At 51.9% G+C, this 21,101-nt stretch overlaps 3 protein-coding genes across 8 annotated transcripts in view; 1 reads left to right on the forward strand and 2 right to left on the reverse strand.

Annotated features, from left to right (window-relative positions):
• The window catches only part of NCAPD3 (non-SMC condensin II complex subunit D3), a 32,120-nt gene extending 31,097 nt beyond the window's left edge, over positions 1 to 1,023 (reverse strand). For 4 of the 5 annotated variants that reach the window (XM_054087146.1, XM_054087147.1, XM_054087145.1 and 1 more), the window contains exons 1-2: positions 977 to 994; positions 749 to 903 (exon numbers count right to left, since the gene is read on the reverse strand). The gene's annotated coding sequence lies outside the window, so the exon portion shown is untranslated. The other variant, XM_054087148.1, reaches the window with a different exon arrangement.
• Positions 1,024 to 2,067: 1,044 nt separating this feature from the next.
• Positions 2,068 to 11,920, forward strand: VPS26B (VPS26 retromer complex component B). The gene is made up of 6 exons (XM_009568626.2): positions 2,068 to 2,466; positions 7,762 to 7,918; positions 8,789 to 8,953; positions 9,733 to 9,908; positions 10,559 to 10,701; positions 11,334 to 11,920. Exons 1-6 carry the CDS (start codon positions 2,244 to 2,246, stop codon positions 11,478 to 11,480), a joined length of 1,011 nt encoding a protein of 336 aa, XP_009566921.1. The 5' UTR covers positions 2,068 to 2,243; the 3' UTR covers positions 11,481 to 11,920.
• A 3,651-nt stretch (positions 11,921 to 15,571) lies between these two features.
• On the reverse strand, positions 15,572 to 21,094 carry THYN1 (thymocyte nuclear protein 1). 2 transcript variants are annotated; one of them, XM_009568628.2, is made up of 8 exons: positions 20,955 to 21,094; positions 20,272 to 20,357; positions 19,064 to 19,293; positions 18,540 to 18,608; positions 17,832 to 17,924; positions 17,091 to 17,186; positions 16,016 to 16,166; positions 15,572 to 15,907 (listed from the first exon to the last, which is right to left on the reverse strand). In XM_009568628.2, exons 2-8 carry the CDS (start codon positions 20,312 to 20,314, stop codon positions 15,861 to 15,863), a joined length of 729 nt encoding a protein of 242 aa, XP_009566923.1. In that variant the 5' UTR covers positions 20,315 to 20,357; positions 20,955 to 21,094; the 3' UTR covers positions 15,572 to 15,860. The 2 variants fall into 2 exon arrangements, with proteins under 2 accessions (XP_009566923.1, XP_053943147.1); XM_054087172.1 differs by having other exon boundaries at positions 20,272 to 20,354; positions 20,955 to 21,093.
• Positions 21,095 to 21,101: the final 7 nt, after the last annotated feature.

Here is a 21,101-nt window from a genome sequence, read left to right on the forward strand (position 1 = left end):
ACCCAAACAAGATTCCACTTTTTGCAATAGTGACAAGGAGATAGGGAGGGGATGGGGAGTGACAGAGGGGAGAGGGAGGGAATGGGGGAAGGGGATGGGGGAGAATGGAGGAAAAAGGAGGTGACAAGGAGGTTGGGAGGGGAGAGGGGGTGACATGGGGGGGTGACATGAGGAGGGTGACATAGGAGAGAGGTAGGGAATAGGGGGGACAAGAGGCGACAAGGAGGTTGGGAGGGGACGGGATGACATAAGGGGTGACATAGGGGACAGGGAGGGAATAGGAGGAAGGGGACAGGGGGACAATGGGTGACACGGGGGATGACCTGGGGGGTGACAATGGGGGACAGGGAGAACAAAGGGGAACAGGACATGACAAGGAGGTTGGGAGGGGACAGAGGTGACACAAGTAGGAATGATACAAATGGACAGGGTGGGAATGGGTCAGAAAGGGCAAAAGGGGTACAGAAGGGAACAGGGGAGACAGGAAGGGATAGGGGATGACGTTGAGGGTGACATGGGTGGGTGACACGAAGGGGGAATGGGCACAAGGTGGGGGGAATGGGACAGGAGGGAGCAGGGAGTGACATTGGGGGTGACGCGGGTGGGTGACATCGGAAGGGGAAGGGGCATAAGAGGGGGATACAAGGGAGGCACAGGAGGGGGCAGGGGGTGACATGGGTGGGGGAGACAGAGTGGGAATAGGGACACGGGGGGAGAACGGGAGGACACGTCTCCACCCCAGCCTTGCCTCTCGGCTCTCGGGCCTCTCCTCGGCGAAGGGGCGCAGCGCCTGGTGGAGGCGCGCGAAGGCCCCGGTCCCATCCTCCACGATGGCCTCGCTGATGGCGGCGTCCAGCGGCTCCGCTTCAGTGAAATCCAGCTCCCAGACAGCGCTCGCCCACCCTGTGGAGAAAAAGAACCCGTAAGCCCCGCGCCGGGAACCCAAACCCAGCCCCAAACCCAGCAGGGAACGAACCTCCCCTCACGTCCCGCAGCCGCCACCCCACCAGGGTGCGGCACAGCTCGGCCGCCATCGCGCCGCCGAACTTCGAACCGCCCGCGCGCCCGCCAGAGCCAATCAGCATCCAGCCCCGCCCCAGACAGCCAATCAGCGCCAGGCCCCGCCCCAGACAGCCAATCAGCGCCCCGCCCCGCCCGCACCAGCCAATCATTGCAAGTCAGAGCCCGCCCCCGACCGCCAGCTTCAGCCAATCAGGGCCCGCTCCAGCCAATTTCCCGCCCTGTCGTCTCAGCCAATCACTGCTGGCTTCGTCAATTTCCCCCCCCCCCCGTCCCTCTCCCTTCCGCACCAGCCAATCCACGCCCACCTCAGCCAATCCCCTCCCACCTTCCTTCAGCTTCGGCCAATCACCACTCGCTTCAGCCAATCCCCGCCCTCCCTTCGCCCGTCCCAGCCAATCACCGCTAGTTCTGTCCAATCCTCCCCCCGCCCACCCGCAGCAGCCAATCAGAGCCATCCTCAGCCAATCCTCGCTCATCTCCCCTCCCTCTCCAGCCAATGCCCGCCCGCCCCACTCAATCCCCGCCCACCTCCGCCTTGTCTAGCCAATCACAGGCCTCCTTCCGCTCGTCCCAGCCAATCCCCGCCCTGCCCAGCCAATCCCCGCCTCCCAGCCTTCTCCAGCCAATCACAGGCCTCCTTCCGCTCGTCCCATCCAATCCCCGCCCCTCAGCCCTCTCCAGCCAATCACAAGCCTCCTTCCGCTCGTCCCAGCCAATCACCGCCCACCCCTGCCAATCCCCGCCCACTCCGGCCAATCGCCGCCCTCCTCCCTCCCTCCTCAGCCAATCACCGCCCTCCTCATCCAGTTCCCCGCCCACTTCACTCCCTCCCCAGCCAATCACCACGTACCTCATCCAATTCCCCTCCCACTTCACTCCTGCCCCAGCCAATCACCGCCCTCCTCAGCCAACCCCCGCCCTCCCGCAGCCCTCCTCAGCCAATCCCCGCCCGCTCTGCCCAATCCCCGCCCCCTTCCCTCCCGCCTCAGCCAATCCCCGTCCACTTCAGCCAGTTCCGCGCCCCCTCCTCCCTCCCGCCCCGCGCCTGCGCCCCATTGCCGGTTCCGCGGGGGCCGGCGCAGGCGCGGGGCGGCGGGGGCCGCGCTGGGGCTCCGCAGGGTCCCGTTCCGCCCTCCCTTCGCCCCCCTCCCCTGCCGCATTGCGGGACCCTCGCCCCGATCAGCCCCGGGCTCCGCGTCCCGGGCGCCGCTCCCGGTGCCATGAGCTTCTTCGGGTTCGGCGCCGCCCCGGAGCTGGAGCTGGTGCTGAGCGACGGCGAGAGCCGGCGGCGAGTGGAGCACAAGACGGAGGAGGGCAAGAAGGAGAAGTATTTCCTCTTCTACGACGGAGAGACCGTGTCCGGGCGGGTGGTGCTGACGCTCAAGCAGCCCAACCGGCGCCTGGAGCACCAGGGCATCAAGGTGGAGTTCATCGGGCAGATCGGTGAGCGAGCCCGGCCCTGCCCAGCGGCCCCCGGGCGGACCGCGCCTGCGAGCGCTCCCGGGGCTTCGGTTCATAGAGCGTTCCCGAGGCTTCCCTGCTCCGAGCGTTCCCGTTGCTTCGGTTCATGGAGCGTTCCCGAGGGTTCCCTGCTCCGAGCATTCCCATTGCTTCGGTTCATAGAGCATTCCCGGGGCTTCTCTGCTCCGAGCATTCCCATTGCTTCAGTTCATGGAGTGTTCCGAGGGGTTCCCTGCTCCGAGCATCCCCCTTGCTTCGGTTTATGGAGCGTTCCCGTTGCTTCGGTTCATGGAGCGTTCCCGAGGATTCCCTGCTCTGAGCATTCCCATTGCTTCGGTTCATAGAGCATTCCCGAGGGTTCCCTGCTCCGAGCATTCCCATTGCTTCAGTTCATGGAGCATTCCTGGGGCTTCCCTGCTCTGAGCATTCCCATTGCTTCGGTTCATAGAGCATTCCCAAGGGTTCCCTGCTCCGAGCATTCCCATTGCTTCAGTTCATGGAGCGTTCCCAGGGGTTCCCTGCTCCAAGCATTCTGGTTGCTTCAGTTCATAGAGCATTCCCAGTGCTTCAATTCATGGAGCATTCCCGGGGCTTCCCTGCTCCGAGCATTCCCGTTGCTTCAGTTCATGGAGCGTTCCCATTGCCTCAGTTCATGGAGCATTCCTGTGGCTTCCCTGCTTGGAGCGTTCCCCTTGCTTCCCTGCACACTGACTGGAGCATTCCCATGGCTTCCCACACAGAGTATTCCTATTGCTTCCCTGCATGGAGCATTCCCCTTGCTTCCCATACGGAGCATTCCCATTGCTTTACTGCATGGAGTGTTCCCATTGCTTCCCTGCACATTGACAGGAGCATTCCCATGGCTTCCCACATGGAGTATTCCTATTGCTTCAGTTCATGGAGCATTTCCATTGCTTGAGTTCATGGAGTGTTCCCATTGCTTCCCTGCTCAGAGCATTCCCATTGCTTCCCGCATGGACCGTTCACATTGCTTCAGTTCATGGAGCATTCCTGTTGCTTCTCTGCTCAGAGCATTCCCTCTGCTTCACATCATGGAGCGTTCCCATTGCTTTACTGCATGGAGCATTCCCATTGCTTCCCTGCACATTGAATGAAGCATTCCCATTGCTTCCCTGCTCAGAGCATTCCCATTGCCTCAGTTCATAGAGCATTCCCATGGCTTTCCTGCTCAAAGCAATCCCATTGCTTCAGATCATGGAGCATTCCCATTGCTTCCCTGCTCAAAGCATTCCCACTGCTTCCCTGCATGGAGCATTCCCTATTACTTTCCAGCACATTGAATGGAGAATTCCAGTGGCTTCCCTACTTGGAGTGTTCCCATTGCTTCCCGTATGGAGCATTCCCAATGCTTCCCTGCTCATAGTGTTCCCATTGCTTCAGTTCATGGAGCATTCCCATTGCTTCCCTGCACGGAGCGTTCCTATCGCTTCCCTACACATTGCATGGAGAATTCCCTTTGCTTCACTCCATGGAGCGTTCCAGTGGCTTCGCCTCACAGAGAATTCCTGTAGCTTCGTTGAATGGAGCATTCCCACTCCTTTGCTGTAGGGATCGTTCCCGTGGCTTCCCCACATGGATCGTTCCCATTGCTTTGCTTCGCGGAGCATGCCCGTGGCGTCACTGCACAGAGAATTCCCTCATTCCACCTGCCGTGCGAGCTGGGCCACCCGCTCTGTGCTCGGGAAAGGAGAGAATTCCAGTCCTTTTCCAGGTCATTGTTCCCTCGTCCTATTTTCTCGCTCTGCTCGCTCACTGGTTTGGGTTCGGGGCTGGTGGAAGATTGGATTTCCATCCTGCAGACGTCTGGCCAAGCGCGGACACTCCAATAACACTGGCTCTCCGTCGGGATTCTCCGAGCTGTCGCTTTACATTTCTCCTGTGCCCATCGATTCGCATTCCCGGGATACAACGGAAAACGATGCCTCTCCCGAGGACAGTGAATCGGGAGAGTTTTTCCCATAGGTCCCCAATCCCTACCTGCACCTTCTTATCCCGCACCGCCTTTTCCCTGAGTAGATCAGCTTTCCCAGGGCCTTCAGGCTGATTCCATCTCTTATTCCGGGAGTGAGTGACCACACATTCCTGCATGGCACGTTGGGAATGGCTTCGGCGTGCTCAGAACTTGTGGGTTTCTGTGCGTGTCGCTAATTTCGATTTACCTATTTCTTGCTTTCTTAGAGGAAGGGCAGCTGCCACACCCGCTCTTCAGTTGGAGCGGAGCTATCCGTGTTCCATGGATGTGCTCGAGAGCTACAGCCAACATGAGTTCAGGCTATTCCCAGGGATGCGACTGTGCCTTCTGTACCCGCGTTTAACCCCCCAAATCCCTGTGATGTTTGCATTGCAAATCAGGCGGTGCGGCCAAGTGAACCCGAGGTTTTCCCACCCAGCCCCAACACTGCTGTGGAAGCGTTTTGCTGCCTTGTTTGTGCATGGCACAACCCTTTGGAAAGAAAGGGAAGAGAGGCAGGGAGAGCCTGTAAACGATGGAGCGTTAGTGAACCCGTTCATCAGCAGCTGCCTCATGACCTATTTGATTATCACTGGAAATTAAGCATGAAATTCACTTGCAGCTCCGCTGTCTTCTCTCTGCTGCTTCGCCTGCTTCTGATCCCCCGGTTTGGGAAGACTTTTGAGCCATATATATTTTGAATAACTGCTTTGAATTCACAGTATTGCCCAAGCAGGGTGTGTTTGGAGCTGCTGGAGCTGCACAGTGTTCTTCTCCCTTTGCCCATCACACCATAAAGCACTGAGGTTTCTACCGCTGATGGACCTTCCCTAATGCTTTCCATCTTGGAACAGCTTCTCGCTTCTTGAGGGCAGTAGCTGTGAGAGACCATTTAACACGTAGGGAGGTTGGGGTGTCACGGAGTGGTGTCTCAGAGGGGAGACACCCTCAGAGGGGAGGTGGCTGTTCCAGCCTGGATACCAGAGTCACAGAATCACAGAATCACCAGGTTGGAAAGGACCCACTGGATCATCGAGTCCAACCATTCCTAACACTCCCTTAAACCATGTCCCTCAGCACTTCATCCACCCGTTCCTTAAACACCTCCAGGGAAGGCGACTCGACCCCCTCCCTGGGCAGCTGTTCCAGTGCCCGATGACTCCTTCTGTGAAGAATTTTTTTCTGATATCCAACCTGAACTTCCCCTGGCAGAGCTTCAGGCCATTCCCTCTTGTCCTGTCCCCTGTCACTTGGGAGAAGAACCCAGCTCCCTCCTCTCCACAACCTCCTTTCAGGCAGTTGTAGAGAGTAATAAGGTCTCCCCTCAGCCTCCTCTTCTCCAGGCTAAACACCCCCAGCTCTCTCAGCCGCTCCTCATAAGACTTGTTCTCCAGCCCCTCACCAGCTTCGTTGCTCTTCTCTGGATGTCGATGAAGTGTCGGATGCATCAACCCTTCCTGTTCCTCTGAGCACCAGTCTGTGCTCTTCCGAGGCAGCAGAGAGCTTGGTACACTGACATTTACCTCCCCTTGCTTCAAATTCGATCGTTGCCTTCTGCATCCCGTGAGCAGATGATGTATTCCTCTTTTGATGTGGCACGTGGCTTCTCCCCGTCACATCGACAAGCACTTTCCTCTCTATGAATGTGTATTCAGGGCAGAGTGATTTGGTTTATTGATGTCACCTGCCTGCCCGGCTCGATGGCACTCGCTGTTCCGCGTAAGTGAGGGGGGTTCTAGTGCCAATACTTCCATTATAGAGATAAGGTGAGCAAAAGGGTGTCAGAAACAGACGTCACTTAAAAGCTGAGATCTCATTGTGCATCCCAAGAAGCAGAGAACTGGAGAAGAAGCCTTACGAGAGGCATCTGAGAGATCTGAGGTTGTTTAGCCTGGAGAAGAGGAGGCTGAGGGGAGACCTCATGGCTGTCTACGACTCCCTGAAAGGAGGTTGTAGCGAGGTGGGTGTTGGTCTCTTATCACAAATAAGTGATAGGACAAAAGGAAATGGCCTCAAGTTTCACTGGGGCAGGTTCAGATTAGACATCAGGGAAAATTTCTTCACTGGAAGGATTCTCGGACACTGGCAGAGGCTGCCCAGGGAGGTGGTGGAGTCCCCATCCCTGGAAGGATTGAAAAGGCAGGTGGATGAGGTGCTCAGGGATCTGGTTTAATAGTGGACAGGTGCGGTTGGACTTGATCTCGAAGCTCTTTTCCAACCAAATGGTTCTAAGACTCTCCCTGCTGTTCCTATACTCTGCTGATGCCTCTCCAAAACCTCCTCTGCACAGTTTAGTGCTGACGGTGAACTTGTGTGTGTGGCATTGTCTGATGACTTAGGATTCCTCATCTGAACATATCAGATTGGCTGAGGCTTTACCTTTTAGGACTGTGTGGGCGTCACGTAGTCACCCAGTTCGGGCGCAGGGCTGGGAAGGGCAGATTGCATTGATAGTTACGTGTAACACAGAGCTGCGAATGCAAATCACAGAGTTTTAAGTTTGACTTAAGTGAGGAAGCTCTGTAGAAGCATGGAGAGGATAGCTTTAATTAAACGAGGCAACCTGTAGTTGTTTCCTGCTGACACAAGAAGGTGGTGGGGAAAACCGAAGCAATGTGACCATGCTGGTTTACTCGAACTGGTTTGAGCAGTGCTTCTGAAGGTCCTGCTCTTCCCTTGTTGGTGTTCGTGTTAATTTGTTATCCAGGGGCTGTTGGAACAGTTGGCTCAACTGCATCCCCTCACTCTTGGCAGTCACCTGCAGAGCGCTGGCTTCATTGCTTATTCCCGGTGCGGATTGAGACCACTCAAACTCTGTTGCCAAAGGACAATCAAGAACAGTCGGAAGCCTCTTTGTCCTTTGTTTTTGCTCTGTCACTGTCTGCTGTTCCAGAGAGGCAGTGGTGTTTTTTCCTCTCTTTACAGTGGCGATGTCTTTCGCCTGGAATGTTGTGTAGAATGTTATCAGAAAGGGTTGTGTGAGTCGCTTCTCTTCTCAAACAGTCTGGACATAATTAATATAGATAATAGGGGATCCCTGTCACTCTAAGGCAAGCTGAGTTCCTGAGTCCTTGTAGTAGGTGAGGCTGTGCAGAACTTTTCCTTCCTGTTTCGGGGAGGAAAGTTTTGGTCTGTGTCTGGCTGTGATGGAGAGCAGTGAACCAGTGCAGGACGTTGTGGCCATGGGCTGTCCTGGTAGGCTCTCTGGGCAAGAGAGTGCTCACAGCTGTGAAATATCCTGCTTTTCCTTACTGTGTCATGTGGGGTTAAGCATCACTGCTTGACCTGGACTTATGTCTTCGCAGAACTCTACTATGACCGAGGAAACCACCACGAGTTTGTGTCTCTGGTGAAAGACCTGGCCCGTCCTGGTGAATTCACTCAATCACAGACATTTGATTTTGAATTCACACATGTGGAAAAACCATACGAGTCCTACACGGGGCAGAACGTGAAGCTACGGTGAGTCTCCTCCCTCTGCTGACACCAGTTCTTGTCCCCTCCCTTTGCTGACCCCAGTTTTTGGCTCTGTGCAGCGTGTAGGTGCTGGTATTTACCCTGCTGATACTGGAGGGCAGCGTCCCTTTCCAGCCATCCCTGTAAGCTCATAGGGTCACTCTACATGAATTTTGGAGGGCTGAATCGTAAAAGGTTGTCTTTGAGAGCTTTACTTTCATAAGTGTGCATCAGGCTTTATGGAACTCATTTGCCTCATTTAAGTGTCAAGAGAAATCAGCCCTTCTGAATCAATTAAGTACTTTCTAATTTATTTGGTAAATCAAAAACCAGAAGAAATGGTTTGCTTTAGTCTCTGTTGGGGCCATTTTTGCTGTCTTGTAATCAGCCTTGTCAACTTTAATTGTGCTCTAATGCAAACAGATGCCTAGCTCGTATCCTCTTCATATGTCACAAACCATATTTCACATCTAGGCACTCCTGTTGAGTTGAAAATCAGTCACTGGCTTTGAGGGGAGGCTGGAAAATTCTGAGATCTGCAGTAAGAGGTGTGCCTGCGGAGACTGGTGTGATCTAATCTCTTGCAAAAGGGCAGTGGTTTTAACATGTGCAAGCTCTTACTCGGATCCTCAAACTGGTGCTTGGGTAACTCAGACTCGCAAATGCATGAAAGCTTGGAAAAGCCCTAGAAGAGCTTGCTTTTCCACTTGAAAATTCCTTTCTGTCTTTTCCCACATGGAATGTTGGCTGCTCTAGAAGCCAGGGTACCAGTAAGACTGCTTACATCGCCCAGTGCGGTGCTTTCAGCCCCAGTCCCTCCCTGCTTTGTCTCTGTTGCTGCCTGTGCAACTGTAATGCGGAGACCTCTCCTTGCAGGTATTTCCTCCGGGCGACTGTCAGCCGCAGACTGAACGATGTGGTGAAGGAGATGGACATAGTCGTGCACACCTTGAGCACGTATCCGGAGCTCAATTCCTCCATTAAGATGGAGGTGGGGATTGAGGATTGCCTGCACATTGAGTTCGAGTATAACAAGTCCAAGTAAGTGTCTCGGGAGCAGCCAGTGGTGGTGGGGAACCATCTGCTGCAGGATACAGCTTGGTTTGGAAGCCTAAGCATGTGTCTGGCGTGTGATCCTCAAAGGGATTCTTTGTTCATGTGCTCCACGGGGCTGGCACACCATCCAGATCCTTACTGAGGATCTGTGGGTTCCTCTCCTTGCCCATTTATGTGGTGTTTGGGCCAAGGAGTGGGAAGCGATGCCTGTGGCATTCTGAGCTTGCAGCACAGCGTGAGGCTGTAGCAGGAACGTTGCATTCCCTGTATCCTCAGCAAGATCAGTAAATCCAGGAGCAAGACCAGTATTTCCAAATGTCTTCAAAGTACAACGTCTGCTCTTTACCGGACAATACAGCTGGAGCAGGACCTTTACTCAGGCACAGAATTTTGAAGCAACTCTATAAAGTACTTTTAGTGCATCTTTCCCAGCTGATGCAAGCAAATCCCCCTGCAGTGTGATGTTCGTGTTACTCTTATTTGACCTAAAAAGTTGGTTTTGGAGGCTTTGCTGTCACAGGGGTTTCTTGCAGATCATCAGCCTGGAATTCTGTCTTGGGTTTATCTGATCATGCTAAATGTTCTTATTGATTTCCAAAAACCTGGAGGAGGAAAGATAACAGCAGCCTGGTGTGTGTGTGGGTTGATTGGGATCTGAAGTTTACAGCTGGGGCCACGGATAAGAGTGAAGCAAGTTCTGCTCTTCAGTCAGGGTCCTGGTCTGCCTCACACTGTTGACGGTGATTTCATCTTTTGTGTGCTAGGTATCATTTAAAGGACGTGATTGTTGGAAAGATCTACTTCCTGCTGGTGCGAATCAAGATCAAACACATGGAGATCGATATCATCAAGAGAGAAACCACGGGGACTGGACCCAACGTCTATCATGAGAATGACACAATAGCTAAATACGAGATCATGGATGGGGCACCTGTGAGAGGTAAGAAGGAAGATGAACCCTTCAGAATTCCTCTTCTGAAGTCTCTTGGGGTGGGGCTACAAGTCCTGCAGTATCTTCAGCCAAGTTTGTGTGCTCTGCGTCCTGTTTCACTGGTGGACTCTCAGCGGTGGTTAAATACGGTCCCCTTCCTTCTCTGATGTGATGAGGGGCAATTGAGGCATAATGAGTTGCGATGATGTAATTCTTCTCATGAAGCAGTGGCAGAACTAGGAATAGATGTAAATTCACTGCTGGCATGGGCCACCAGCTGGCATTGCCGCAGCTTGGAGCAGAGAGAGGTGGTGTTCTAACTCTGTGCCAATCTCCTGTGCCACTCGTTTTCCAGTTCCATTGCCCGGCAGAGTCATCTGCGAGAGAAAATGTCACCTGACTCATTTTTTCCTGCAGTTTTGTCTTGATGCGGGTCACAAATGAGTCCTGTGCTATTGAACTGGAGGTGGAACAGCTGGCAGCAGGGGCAGGATCTGGCTACAAACTGTGCATCCTGATTTTTGAAGGGAGTTGAGGTCTTCTAGCTCGTCTTACTCCACTTGTGGACATGGTCACAAAGCGAGATGCTGTTTTGCTGCTGCTCTCCTACTTGAAATTTTTGCGTTCTGTCTGTGCTGATGATTCTGTGCTCTTTGTAGGGGAGTCCATTCCCATCAGGCTGTTTCTTGCTGGCTACGAGCTGACTCCAACAATGAGGGACATCAATAAGAAGTTCTCGGTGCGTTATTACCTCAATCTGGTGCTGATCGATGAGGAAGAGAGACGCTACTTTAAACAGCAGGTGAGAAACAGAGCTGTTTTTTCTTCTTTGGGCCTGTAGAGTGTCACTTGGGATACTACGTTATAAGGACCTTCTGGGAATTTGGGATTCCCACGAGGGGAAATTGTGTTCTTGACTGAATATCTGTAAGGACACGATTAATTAGAGTGCAGAGAGGAGCAGTCCATGCAGGTCAGACTTGTTTTCCACTCTGTTGCCCTGTGGTGGAGGTTTTGAGCTTCACCTTATGAATTCCAACGTGGTAGCAAACGGCGTTAGGACAGGGCTGCCCTGGATCTGGTGAGGGACTTTTTGTAAGGGTCTGGAGTGATGGGATGAGTGGGAATGGCTATAAATTGGAAGGGGAAGATATAGATTAGACGTTAGGAGGAAATTCTTCTTGATGAGGGTGGGGAGGCCCTGGCCCAGGTTGCCCAGAGCAGTGGTGGCTGCCCCATCCCTGGAGGGGTTCAAGGCCAGGTTGGATGGAGCTTGGAGCAACCTGATCTTGTGGATGGAAGAAGCCAGCATGTGCTGGGATCTCCATGGATGCAAGCTGGTCTCGAGGGAGCTCGGTTCAGCCATTTGGTCTGGGTGGGGCTGGGAGAAGGTCTCACGAGCCCTGACAAGCCTTGCCGGCTGTCTCACTACAGGAGGTGGTGCTTTGGCGGAAAGGAGACATAGTGAGGAAGAGCATGTCCCACCAAGCAGCCATCGCATCCCAGCGGTTTGAGGGGACATCTTCGCACGCTGAGGCCAAGACTCCCAACCAGCCTGCAGAAAACAACGGCCGGCAGTGAGAGGCCACGCGGAGGAAGGCTGCTGTGGAGCCAGTGGGGACAGCAGCGAGGAGGAAGAAAAAAACCACTTCAGAGACTTCATGGAAATAAATATCCGTTTTTGACTTAATTCCTTTCTTCAAAGGACTTGTAAGGTGGGAAGGGGACAGGAGGGTAAGGCGAGCTGGAGCACTGGTGGTGCGGAGTTGAAGGTACCTCAGTGCTTCCCAATCAACTACATTCCTCGGGTTGGCTGCTTTGAGGCGCGTGTCCAGAGCCTGCGGAGCTCCCTGATTTCCTCTCCCTTTCAAGTGTGGCAGCAGGAAGGGAGAGAGCAAGTGAAGGCCAAATCTGCTGCTTCTTGCCAGCGCTGTGGAGGTTGCTTTGGGGCTGTGTAGGATGGATATTTTCTTGCCTTTCTGAAATCTTCAAAAAGGGACAATGACACAGCAATGAGGGAGTCAGAGACTGAGGTTCGGATGACTTGAAATGGCTTAGAGCTGTCTCCTTGCTGCCTCCGCTTCCTCTTCATGCTGGCGTTGGATTCCTTTATGGCATTGACTCGGTCAACGCGGGCGGCACGTGTTGGGCTCTGTCCTTGCTGTGGTCACGTTGAGTCGGAGAGAGCTGTATCTGGTAGGAAGGAGTGAGGCACGCGGATGCAGTAGGAGGTGGCAGAGCACTGATGGTCCCAGGCTGCTGGATGGGCAGGAAGGCTTCTGGCCGAGGGCACTGCCTTCCTTGTCTTGTCCTGGACTTGTAGCTGCGTGAGTGCCCCTGAGATACAGCTTCTCTGGTTGCTGCACTCATACAGGTGCTGTTGCTGCTGCAGAGCAGCCGTGAGAGGTCTATAGAATGAGTTTGGAACATCAGAAATAAATGGGGGCACTCTGGGGAGCGAGCTTACGCTGCGCACGCTGCCCTGCTCGCGTCTGTGTCCTCGTGACAGAGCAGGCTTTGTAGCAGGGACAGACGGCAGTGTAGAAACACGTGTGTATGGCTTTGTTTGCTCCCTCGTGCCTCCAGGATGTGGATTGGTAAGGACTGAAAGTGGATGCAGTTGTTTTAAGAAGCTCTTGGCCTGTATGTGCTGCTGGATGAAGCCAAGCAGGAACTGGAAGGATGGTAGAGCTCTCTTGATTCCAGAGCCGCATTCCCGAGGCCTGAGCTGGAGTCACCAGTGAGGTCTGAGGGTATGCCATGAACTGAGAACCTGGATGCGGATTTTTTCTTTTCTAAAATAAGCTTCTTTTAGTCTTCAGCTAAGTAGAATCACGAGAACCTTCGCAGAAGGGAGTTCCTCCTCCCTTAAAAATCAGATGTGGCTTTGTAAACTCCATTGACTGAGTCTGGAGAGAATATCCATCCTGTTCAGATGCCCTTTGGGGAAGCAGGTAGTTCAACCTCCTGCTGGACGGGGAGACAAGCTGCATAAAGGGTTGGGATATGAGCTCTAGCAAGTGGGATTTGTCTGGATTTCTCTGAGTTTGTGGCTCACTGGGGTTTTCTCCAGCGTCTTTTTGACTCTGGAATAAATCTCTGCCTCTGTCCTGCAGCCGAGTGTGGAACAGTTGTCTTGCAGCTGGGAAATGGAAGTGTCTTCTGCTTTGTGTAGTGGAACAGTGCTGGTGGAGGAAATGGGGCCTGGGAGGGAAGGGGACCTTTCTCTTTAATAAGACAGCTGCTGTATTTCAGTGGTTAATGTATGTTTCTGCTTGCCGAAGTAAGTTGTCTTTTACTCACCCCGTGTAAGGTTGTGGTTGTCAGTAGAGCTGGACAGTTTCGCTCCGTTGTAGAGGACACTAATGATCTCATCTCTGCTGAGTGCTCATGTCACACCATGTTCCTGTGCTGTGATAGTGAAGACGTGGCTTGCTTTTCTTCCCGTGAGAGGTCTGTGCCACGGGCTGGAGCCGTGTCTTCCTCAGGCTGAAGCCAACACCAACTTTAGCCGTCTGCCGTCTTATGCCAGGGCACGGGCTGGGAACCGGCCACACGTCTCGTGTGGCAGAGGGACCTGAATGTTGCTTCTGAGATCACTCTACCCCTTCTTTGTGGGGGAGCCACCCGTGCTGTGGCAACACACAACCTTTCCGAGACAAGCGGAGCTCCCGCGGGTGCCCCCGGGGGTAGCGGGCTGTCTTTCCACGTGGAGCTGAGCACAGCAGCACCTCCAGCTTTCCTTCATATCCCTGCCTAGTATTTTTTTTCCTTGCCTATTCCTCTCGATGGTAGCCATGTGGTGTTAAAGAAACCCCATGGATGGATATGTCTCTGCATTCCAGGAGTGTTTTCTTCACTGGCTGGACACTATGGGATGTAAGACAATTGTCTGACAAGACAAAGAGCTGTAAGATTTCTGTCCATCACTTCAGAGGGATGACTTGGAAAAGGTGCATGAGCGTATACATTGGGTTGGGTTTCTTCTCATACTTTGTGCCCCCTCTCCCCTGTGTCCTTACTTGTGGAACAAGAATTTAGCAACAATCCCTGTTTTTACTTAATCTAAACGGACCATTCACCCTGTTACCCACCAGGCCCTCTGGCTGGAGCAGACGTGCTGAGCATCTTTAGAGCGAAGTTGAAGCGTGAGGTCACTCCGGGACAAGGTACTTTAGAAAAGCATCTCATTCGCATGGTGAGGGGTAAACGCTGCTCCAGCAGCCGCGTCCCCCTGAGCTGGGGGGTTCTGTTCACTACTTGGGTCATTCCCCATCTCCCAGGCAGGCAGGGGAGACTCTGCAAGTACTCAACCGAGCAGTGCAAACCTGTAATTAAGCCTCTGCTGTGTTTACATGTTTCTTAATTCGTCGTCTTTTCAATGGCTGTATTTTAAATCTTGGTTTTTTTGTCTCTCCAATTAAAAAGAGCCAGCCCTGGCTGTCAAATGCTGTGCACAAGTGTGTCTGCTATGGTTTATATGGCCTGGGTTGGGGTTTTTAATGGTATTAAGACATTTTTCTTCAGTACTGTACTGTGTAGCCTTCCAAATGGGCACGAGGAGTCTGCCCTTTGTTATCTTTCTAAATTCTTGGTCTGTCTTCAAGCTGTGTGAAGCTATGAGGGATGTGGACAAGCTGGAGAGGTGGGGCTGTCGGAACCTCGTGAGGTTCAACAAGACCAAGTGCAAGGTCCTGCACCGGGCTCGGGGCGATCCATGGTTTCATTACAGGTTGGGGGACAATGTGATTGCGAGCAGCCCTGCAGAGAAGGACTTGGGGGTGGTCATCGATGAGAAGCTCAACGTGAGCAGGCAACGTGCACTCACAGCCCAGAAACCAATCGTGTCCTGGGCTGCCTCGAAAGGAGTGTAACCAGCAGGGTGAGCGAAGGGATTCTGCCCCTCTGCTCTGGTGAGACCCCATCTTGAGTCCTGTTCTGGAGTCTCCAACATAAGAAGGACGTGGATCTGTTGGAACAGGTCCAGAGGAGGCCATGAAGATGATCTGAGGGCTGGAGTACCTCCCATATGAGGACAGGCTGGGAGAGTTGGGGTTGTTCAGCTTGAAGGAGGCTCTGGGGAGATCTTAGAGCAGCCTCCCAGTACTGAAAGGGGCTCCAGGAAAGCTGAAGAGTGACTTTTTACAAGGGCACTGGGTGATAGGATGAGTGGGAAAGGCTTTAAATTGAAAGGGGGAAGATTTAGATTAGGATTCCCACACATTAGGAAGGAATGTTTTGCTGTGAGGGTGGGGAGGCCCTGGCCCAGGTTGCCCAGAGCAGTGGTGGCTGCCCCATCCCTGGAAGGGTTCAAGGCCAGGTTGGATGGGGCTTGGAGCCCCTGATCCAGTGGGAGGTGCCCCTGCTCACAGCACGGGGTTGGAACTGGATGAACTTTAGGGTCCCTTCTAACCCAAATCATTCTGTGATTCTATTCACTGCGTACAAGCTGTGCTGGTGGAGGACACAAGTAGCTTAAAGAATTTTTAAGCAAGTTTTATTTTCTTCTCCACTGTCAGTACAAAAATAACATGGGAAGTTTTATCCCTGCAGGAAGTTAAAGCTGTGATCTGCTTTGCAGCAATCGAGCTTGATGTGTATTTACATCTCAGTTATCTTGTTCTAGAGAGAAGCTGGGTGATACCTTTCTGCAGAAGAAGTTGCAGTACCTGGAACTGCGCTTGATCCCACAGCAAACTCCTTGAGAAGGGTGTGCCTGTTCCATCCTGCAAGGCACGACTGGAGGTTTTTCCACTATTAACAACTGAGAAGATGCAGTTGATTCTAAAAGGTTTTATTCAAAAATAAGCAAAAAATAACAGTGTGTGAGGGTAAGGGACGTGTAGCTGTGAATCGTGTGGGCACGTTCTTGTTGCTGTGATTGAGCAAGTACATTGGAGAGTTACGCTGGTTTAGGAGGCGGCATCAGCAGGCTGGGCAGAAGCTGTGCTGCTGTCATTCTTAACGTGGTTTTTCCTCTTCCAGGCTCAAGATAAAATCAAATTCCTCTGCATTGAAAAGGTAAGGAAGGAAAAGCCATCAGGGGAACTTCCAAGTCCTCTGGAAGGGCTGCCTCTCAGAGGGAATGGCACTAGGAGTTCAGAGGAGGTCCTTACCTTGTGTCAGTGGTTGGATGGAAAGGCGTTGCCTGGTGAAGAGCATCATGTTCTTCAGGGGGCCTCCATCCCCTTTATGTGCCAGGTGGTGAGCCTTGATCTCGGACAGCGGGATGAAACGCTTTGTCATCCGCACAAACTGGACATCCACCTGGGAAGGGATAGGCAGCAAAGGGATGTGGCTGAAGAAAGATATATCCAGAGGTCATGTAAGATCTTTGGGGGGATAAGAAAGCTGGAGAGGGACTTTTTACAACAGCATGCATTGATAAGACGGGAGATTAAATGGCTTTAAATTGGAAGGGGGAAGATTTATATTACATATTAAGAAGAAATTCATCATGATGAGGGTGAGGAGGCCCTGGCCCAGGTTGCCCAGAGCAGTGGTGGCGGCCCCATCCCTGGAGGGGTTCAAGGCCAGGTTGGATGGGGCTCGGAGGCCCTGATCCAGTGGGAGGTGTCCCTGCCCACAGCACGGGGTTGGAAGTGGATATGCTTTAAGGTCTCTTTCAACCCAAACCGTTCTATGATAAAGATTTTATAGAGAATCAAATGACTGTCTTATGATGGTACAGAAGTTTTTCCTTGCTGAAGGCTAAAATAACTTCCAGACACTTCATGCAGGTTCTCCTTTTACAGGAATCTTAGCACTGTGCACTAGCAACATGCATTAACGTTGTCACAGACAGTACAAAATCCTGGTGTGGGATGTAGCCAGCCTGCGGACAATCACTTCCCTGCACTTCAGTGTGCCTCAGATCTACAGCTTTGTTGTGGGCTGAGAGCAGCACATAAAGATGTTTGTTCTCTCCTAACTCAGAATTCTGCCATGCGCAGAGATCAGCTCTGCATCCAAGTAAGATTAGAAAGTATAAGGGGATATATTTTGGCAGCCTTCTGGAAGAGATGGGGAAAAAGGTAGGGAAAACAATCACGATTGGGTTTTCTGAGAGAAAAAGGTAACCAAGCCAGGACAGAAGCTTAAGAACATCTGCAATATGATGATAAGAGGCTTCTCGCTTTGCTCAGCTTGCACACAGAGCTTGAAACAGCTCTATTTAATTCACTAGTTTACCATAGACCATTTAGGGTTCTCCTTTCTGCTGGTTGAATCATAATGAGGATCCTTCTGATCGAACTGCGTGTGATCAGGGTAGGCCTCCTTTACAATCTGGAGAGAACAGGAGAAGAATGTGAGACAAGTTCCCACCCATCGTCAGCAAAGCGCACAGAATGCACTTGGAGAAAGCTGGGACTAGACATAAGGAATAATCCTGGTGCAAAAATCAGCCTTGTTTTCCCCTGGACCCCATTCTAACAGTGGGATCTGTTTCCCTCCTTTACATTCCTTGGGTTGAAGAACAGCAAGTCTGTCAAGGAAGCATCGTTCCCTCCTTGGAGAGTGGTGTGGAAACACACAACAGGGTAGACGGTGATAGTCTCTGTGATGAGTTCTCCTCTTAATATCTTTTCTGTGTCTCAGGTTTTCCACTGCTGCCTTGCAGGCTCAGCTGACTAGAATTTAGTGACTCAGATTTTAATCAGAGTGTGGAGCACCACTTGGCTGGAGGAGCTCCGAAATGTCAGCAGGAAACCAGCAGCGTGGTTCTGTTTCTCTGCGGAAGGATGCGCGAGTCAGCCTTGTCGTGGTACGTACCGGTGAGCATGGATGCTCCAAGCTCATTCCCTGCTCTGATTACATGGCTTTTGCCCTCCTTTGGTGCCGAGATAGAAGTAGGACTAATGAGCTGCTTGATAACCCACCGATTATGACCTTCCCCTCTCCCCAAAACAACAGAACAAGGAAGAGGCCCACCTTGACAATGCCAACAATGCCAGGCTCTTTACAGTTGCTGTGGTAGAAGAAGGCCTGCTGCCCAAGTTTCATGGATCTCAGGAAATTCCTTGCCTGTCGGGTGTAAATGAGAGACTTCGAGCTCTTTGATTCATGATCTCAGGGTTTCATTATAAGCAGCCAGGAACAAATAACAGGAGTGGGGTGTGTGCTTCAGAGCTACTCAGGTAAGGTTTCCTACAGTGGTTTATGCTGCTGTCCTACAGACATTTTATACTGCAATGCAATGAAGCAAAACCACATGGGAACTCAACAGCTCAGCCCACCCTTGTTCAGAGACAGCAGGAGGCTTAGGTTTGCTGTCAGCAAACAAGCAGCAGAGCAGATCCTATCTAGAGGGGAAGCACACGTGGCTTTCCTTTTTGGAGAGGCCTGGAACAAACCTGTATCTTGACAAGACACAGTATCTGAGTAAGTACAGACTTGCTAAAAGGTGTCCAGGGAAATAAAGGCTGGTCCGAGCTAAAGAAAAACCCATTGATTTGACAAATATTACCCAGCTGAATCTACCTTTGACCTAGAGGAGCACTAACTCCTGACAAAATGCTGCTGGAGAAGCATGCAGACTGCATCAGAAGGAAACGCTTGAGGCAAAGGGAACGAGTCACCTGTGCGCACAGCCACCTTTTCTCTAGTGGTGTTTCAGTGTCTTTGACACAGGCTCCTTACCTGGTAGTTTCTTACTCCATCCCAACAGGTCGTCTGATTGGGCTGAGCTTTCAAGTCATCAATGCTGAACTGCCAAATGGAATGAAAATACAGGTTCAGCTCAGGAGGGCAGTGTGATCTTTATCATCTCCTCATCTACTTTGTGCCTAAACATTTGTTCCTAGTGTTGCCTTCAATTACAAACTTGGCACAATCGTTTGGGTTTCCATAGGGGCTCTAGAAAAGCCTTCATAAAGGTGAAACACCGCAGCAGCGTAAGGGCTGAGTCGGAAATGGATGCTGCTAAGCATCCTAAGGACCCGATTGCCTCTTTTATCACAAGTATCAAACCCCAGAGCTGTCACCCTGGAAGAGAACAATGTTATGTCTTTCCAGGATGACAGATGGATTTTGAGCCTCAGTAGTGCTAATACTGCAAACAATCTGAATGGTTCGATCCTGTAATTTGGCATCCAGGCACTAAAGCTCTGGAAAGCAGTGAAATTGGTCCTGTATGCTGAGGAAGGATGGGTGTCAGTGCTTACTTTCACATCCACTCCCTTCTCGAGCCTGCTCTCTGGCTCTGATTTCAGAAGCCAGTGGCAATATGTTATCTTGCTTTCCTCGCCACCGGAGTCGGATTCTTTTGTCTTCTTCCAGTTCTTCCATCCTGACTTGGAACTCCCAGCTGGAGGTTTTGTGGACTTCTCCTCTTCTTCCTTATCTGAAGTCTCCTCCTCGGTTTTGGCAATTTTAGCATCAGGCTCCTTTTTATCTTAAAAGAAACAATAAACCATTCAGATAAAATGCATTTTATTTCTGATAAGGGCTTGTGCTGACACACTTCGAGTGGTCTCAGCTGGTTTCACAGACTGGTGTTTGACTGCCGCAGAAGTTTGACTGCCCCAGATGCTATGGGTAAGGTAGCAGCGTGAGGCATCAGTGTTTCTGAGTATTTCTACCTTGCATCTGGAATAAGGATGTATTTTCTGTGTGGGCTGTGCTCAAACATACCTTAATGGTCATAGTTAATCATAAAAAAAGCCAGGATGGACCGTGTTGCTCACAAGAAGTGTAGTTGAATTTTGTTTTAATTAATCGCTGAGACATCAACTGCAGGCATCAAAGTTGATTTAGGTGAATTCAGTGAATAACAGGAAAAATCAGCAGCAAAGCAAGCTATTTCAATTACTACATAGCTGGAAAACTTAGATTAACCCTCCCCTGTGCTACCAGGGTCTATATCCCTGTTTGCCCAGGACCCAGACAGCAAAAAGAAGTGAATAAAGAGTAAGAAGGTGGTTAGTCACTGGAGTCGATTAAGCAGATGAGTGGCACGGATGAGCCAACTGCACAAATTTTTCATCTCACACCTGAAACGCCACATAACATTGCCTCAAGTACAAGGTTTTTGCTTTTTTTTTTTTTGCAGATGGTAGCACATCACCTTCCTGCCACTACCCTGGGTATAAATTTGACCACTTAAAATGCATAGGGCTTGAAAGCTCTTCGTAAACAGGTATGATTTACATTTCTTAACCGCCTTGTGCTGCGCATACATCACTGTCTCTACTGTGTGTCTCCCAGACTTGCCTCAGTCACACATGGATGCTCAGCCCGTTTTACAGAGGAAATGCTGTCTGCAAGATAGACGGCTTTGAAAGACAGAAGGTTAAGATGACTGTCTGTAGTTTCACTATAGCTTAGAACCCCAAGTGAGAGATGCGACGTCAGTTAGGATGCCAGCACAGACCTGCTACTGCTCCTTTGTCCCTCTTTCTGCTCGGCCAAGGCATCTCCGCTCTCTTTGGATTGTCTGCTGTTCACGAGAAGCACCTGCTGGATGAGAGGAGAAGGATGATGAGAGGAGGAAGAGGTGATTCGAGGAAGAAGGATGAGAGAAGGAGGCAAGATGAAAAAGTAGAGAGATCCCAGATGGAGAACAGCAAGTAGGGAGTGAATAGCCGCCCTTCCTCATGCTCAGTGTTTCCTTGACCAGCTCAGCGCTGGCACGGGCTGCGGACCACACCCCGGGCAGGCAGGCAGCCCGCCACGGCCCCACTCCGATGGACAGCAGTGGTTTCCATAGCTGTTGGAGGAGGGTTTGGAGAGTGCTTGGATGAAGCAGAGCCCTGCTCTGCTGCTGGAAGAGGGGGCTCTGCTGCTGAAAGAGGGGAATAGTTTGCCTCCAGAGCTCCATCCAGCCTTGTAGCAGGCTGCTCCCAGCCTTCACACTCAGCTGGGTTGCTCCCACAGTTTATTCGTGCAGAATCCCTTCGGGGAAAGGGCACAAAGCCGGCGGGTCCAACCCCTGCCCCTCCTGCCCACTGGTACTTATTTGGCTCCGCGCTGTCCCGGAGCGAGTGGCATCAACTTTTCCACCTTCCATGCCAACAATTACCCGTTCTCTCCCTCCCAGTCCCCGCTCCCCCTCACCGCTCGGCCCGCAGATCCCCCTCGCTCGGCACCGGGAGAGGAAGAAGGATGCTCGGGGCTGAAGGATGCTCGGGGGTGGTGGAGGGAGCCCGGCAGCGCTCGGAAGCGGACTGACCGTTATGCAAAAGCTCAAGCACGGCCTCTCCT

Source organism: Cuculus canorus, chromosome 23 (assembly GCF_017976375.1).
Source record: "Cuculus canorus isolate bCucCan1 chromosome 23, bCucCan1.pri, whole genome shotgun sequence".
Taxonomy (NCBI): domain Eukaryota; kingdom Metazoa; phylum Chordata; class Aves; order Cuculiformes; family Cuculidae; genus Cuculus; species Cuculus canorus.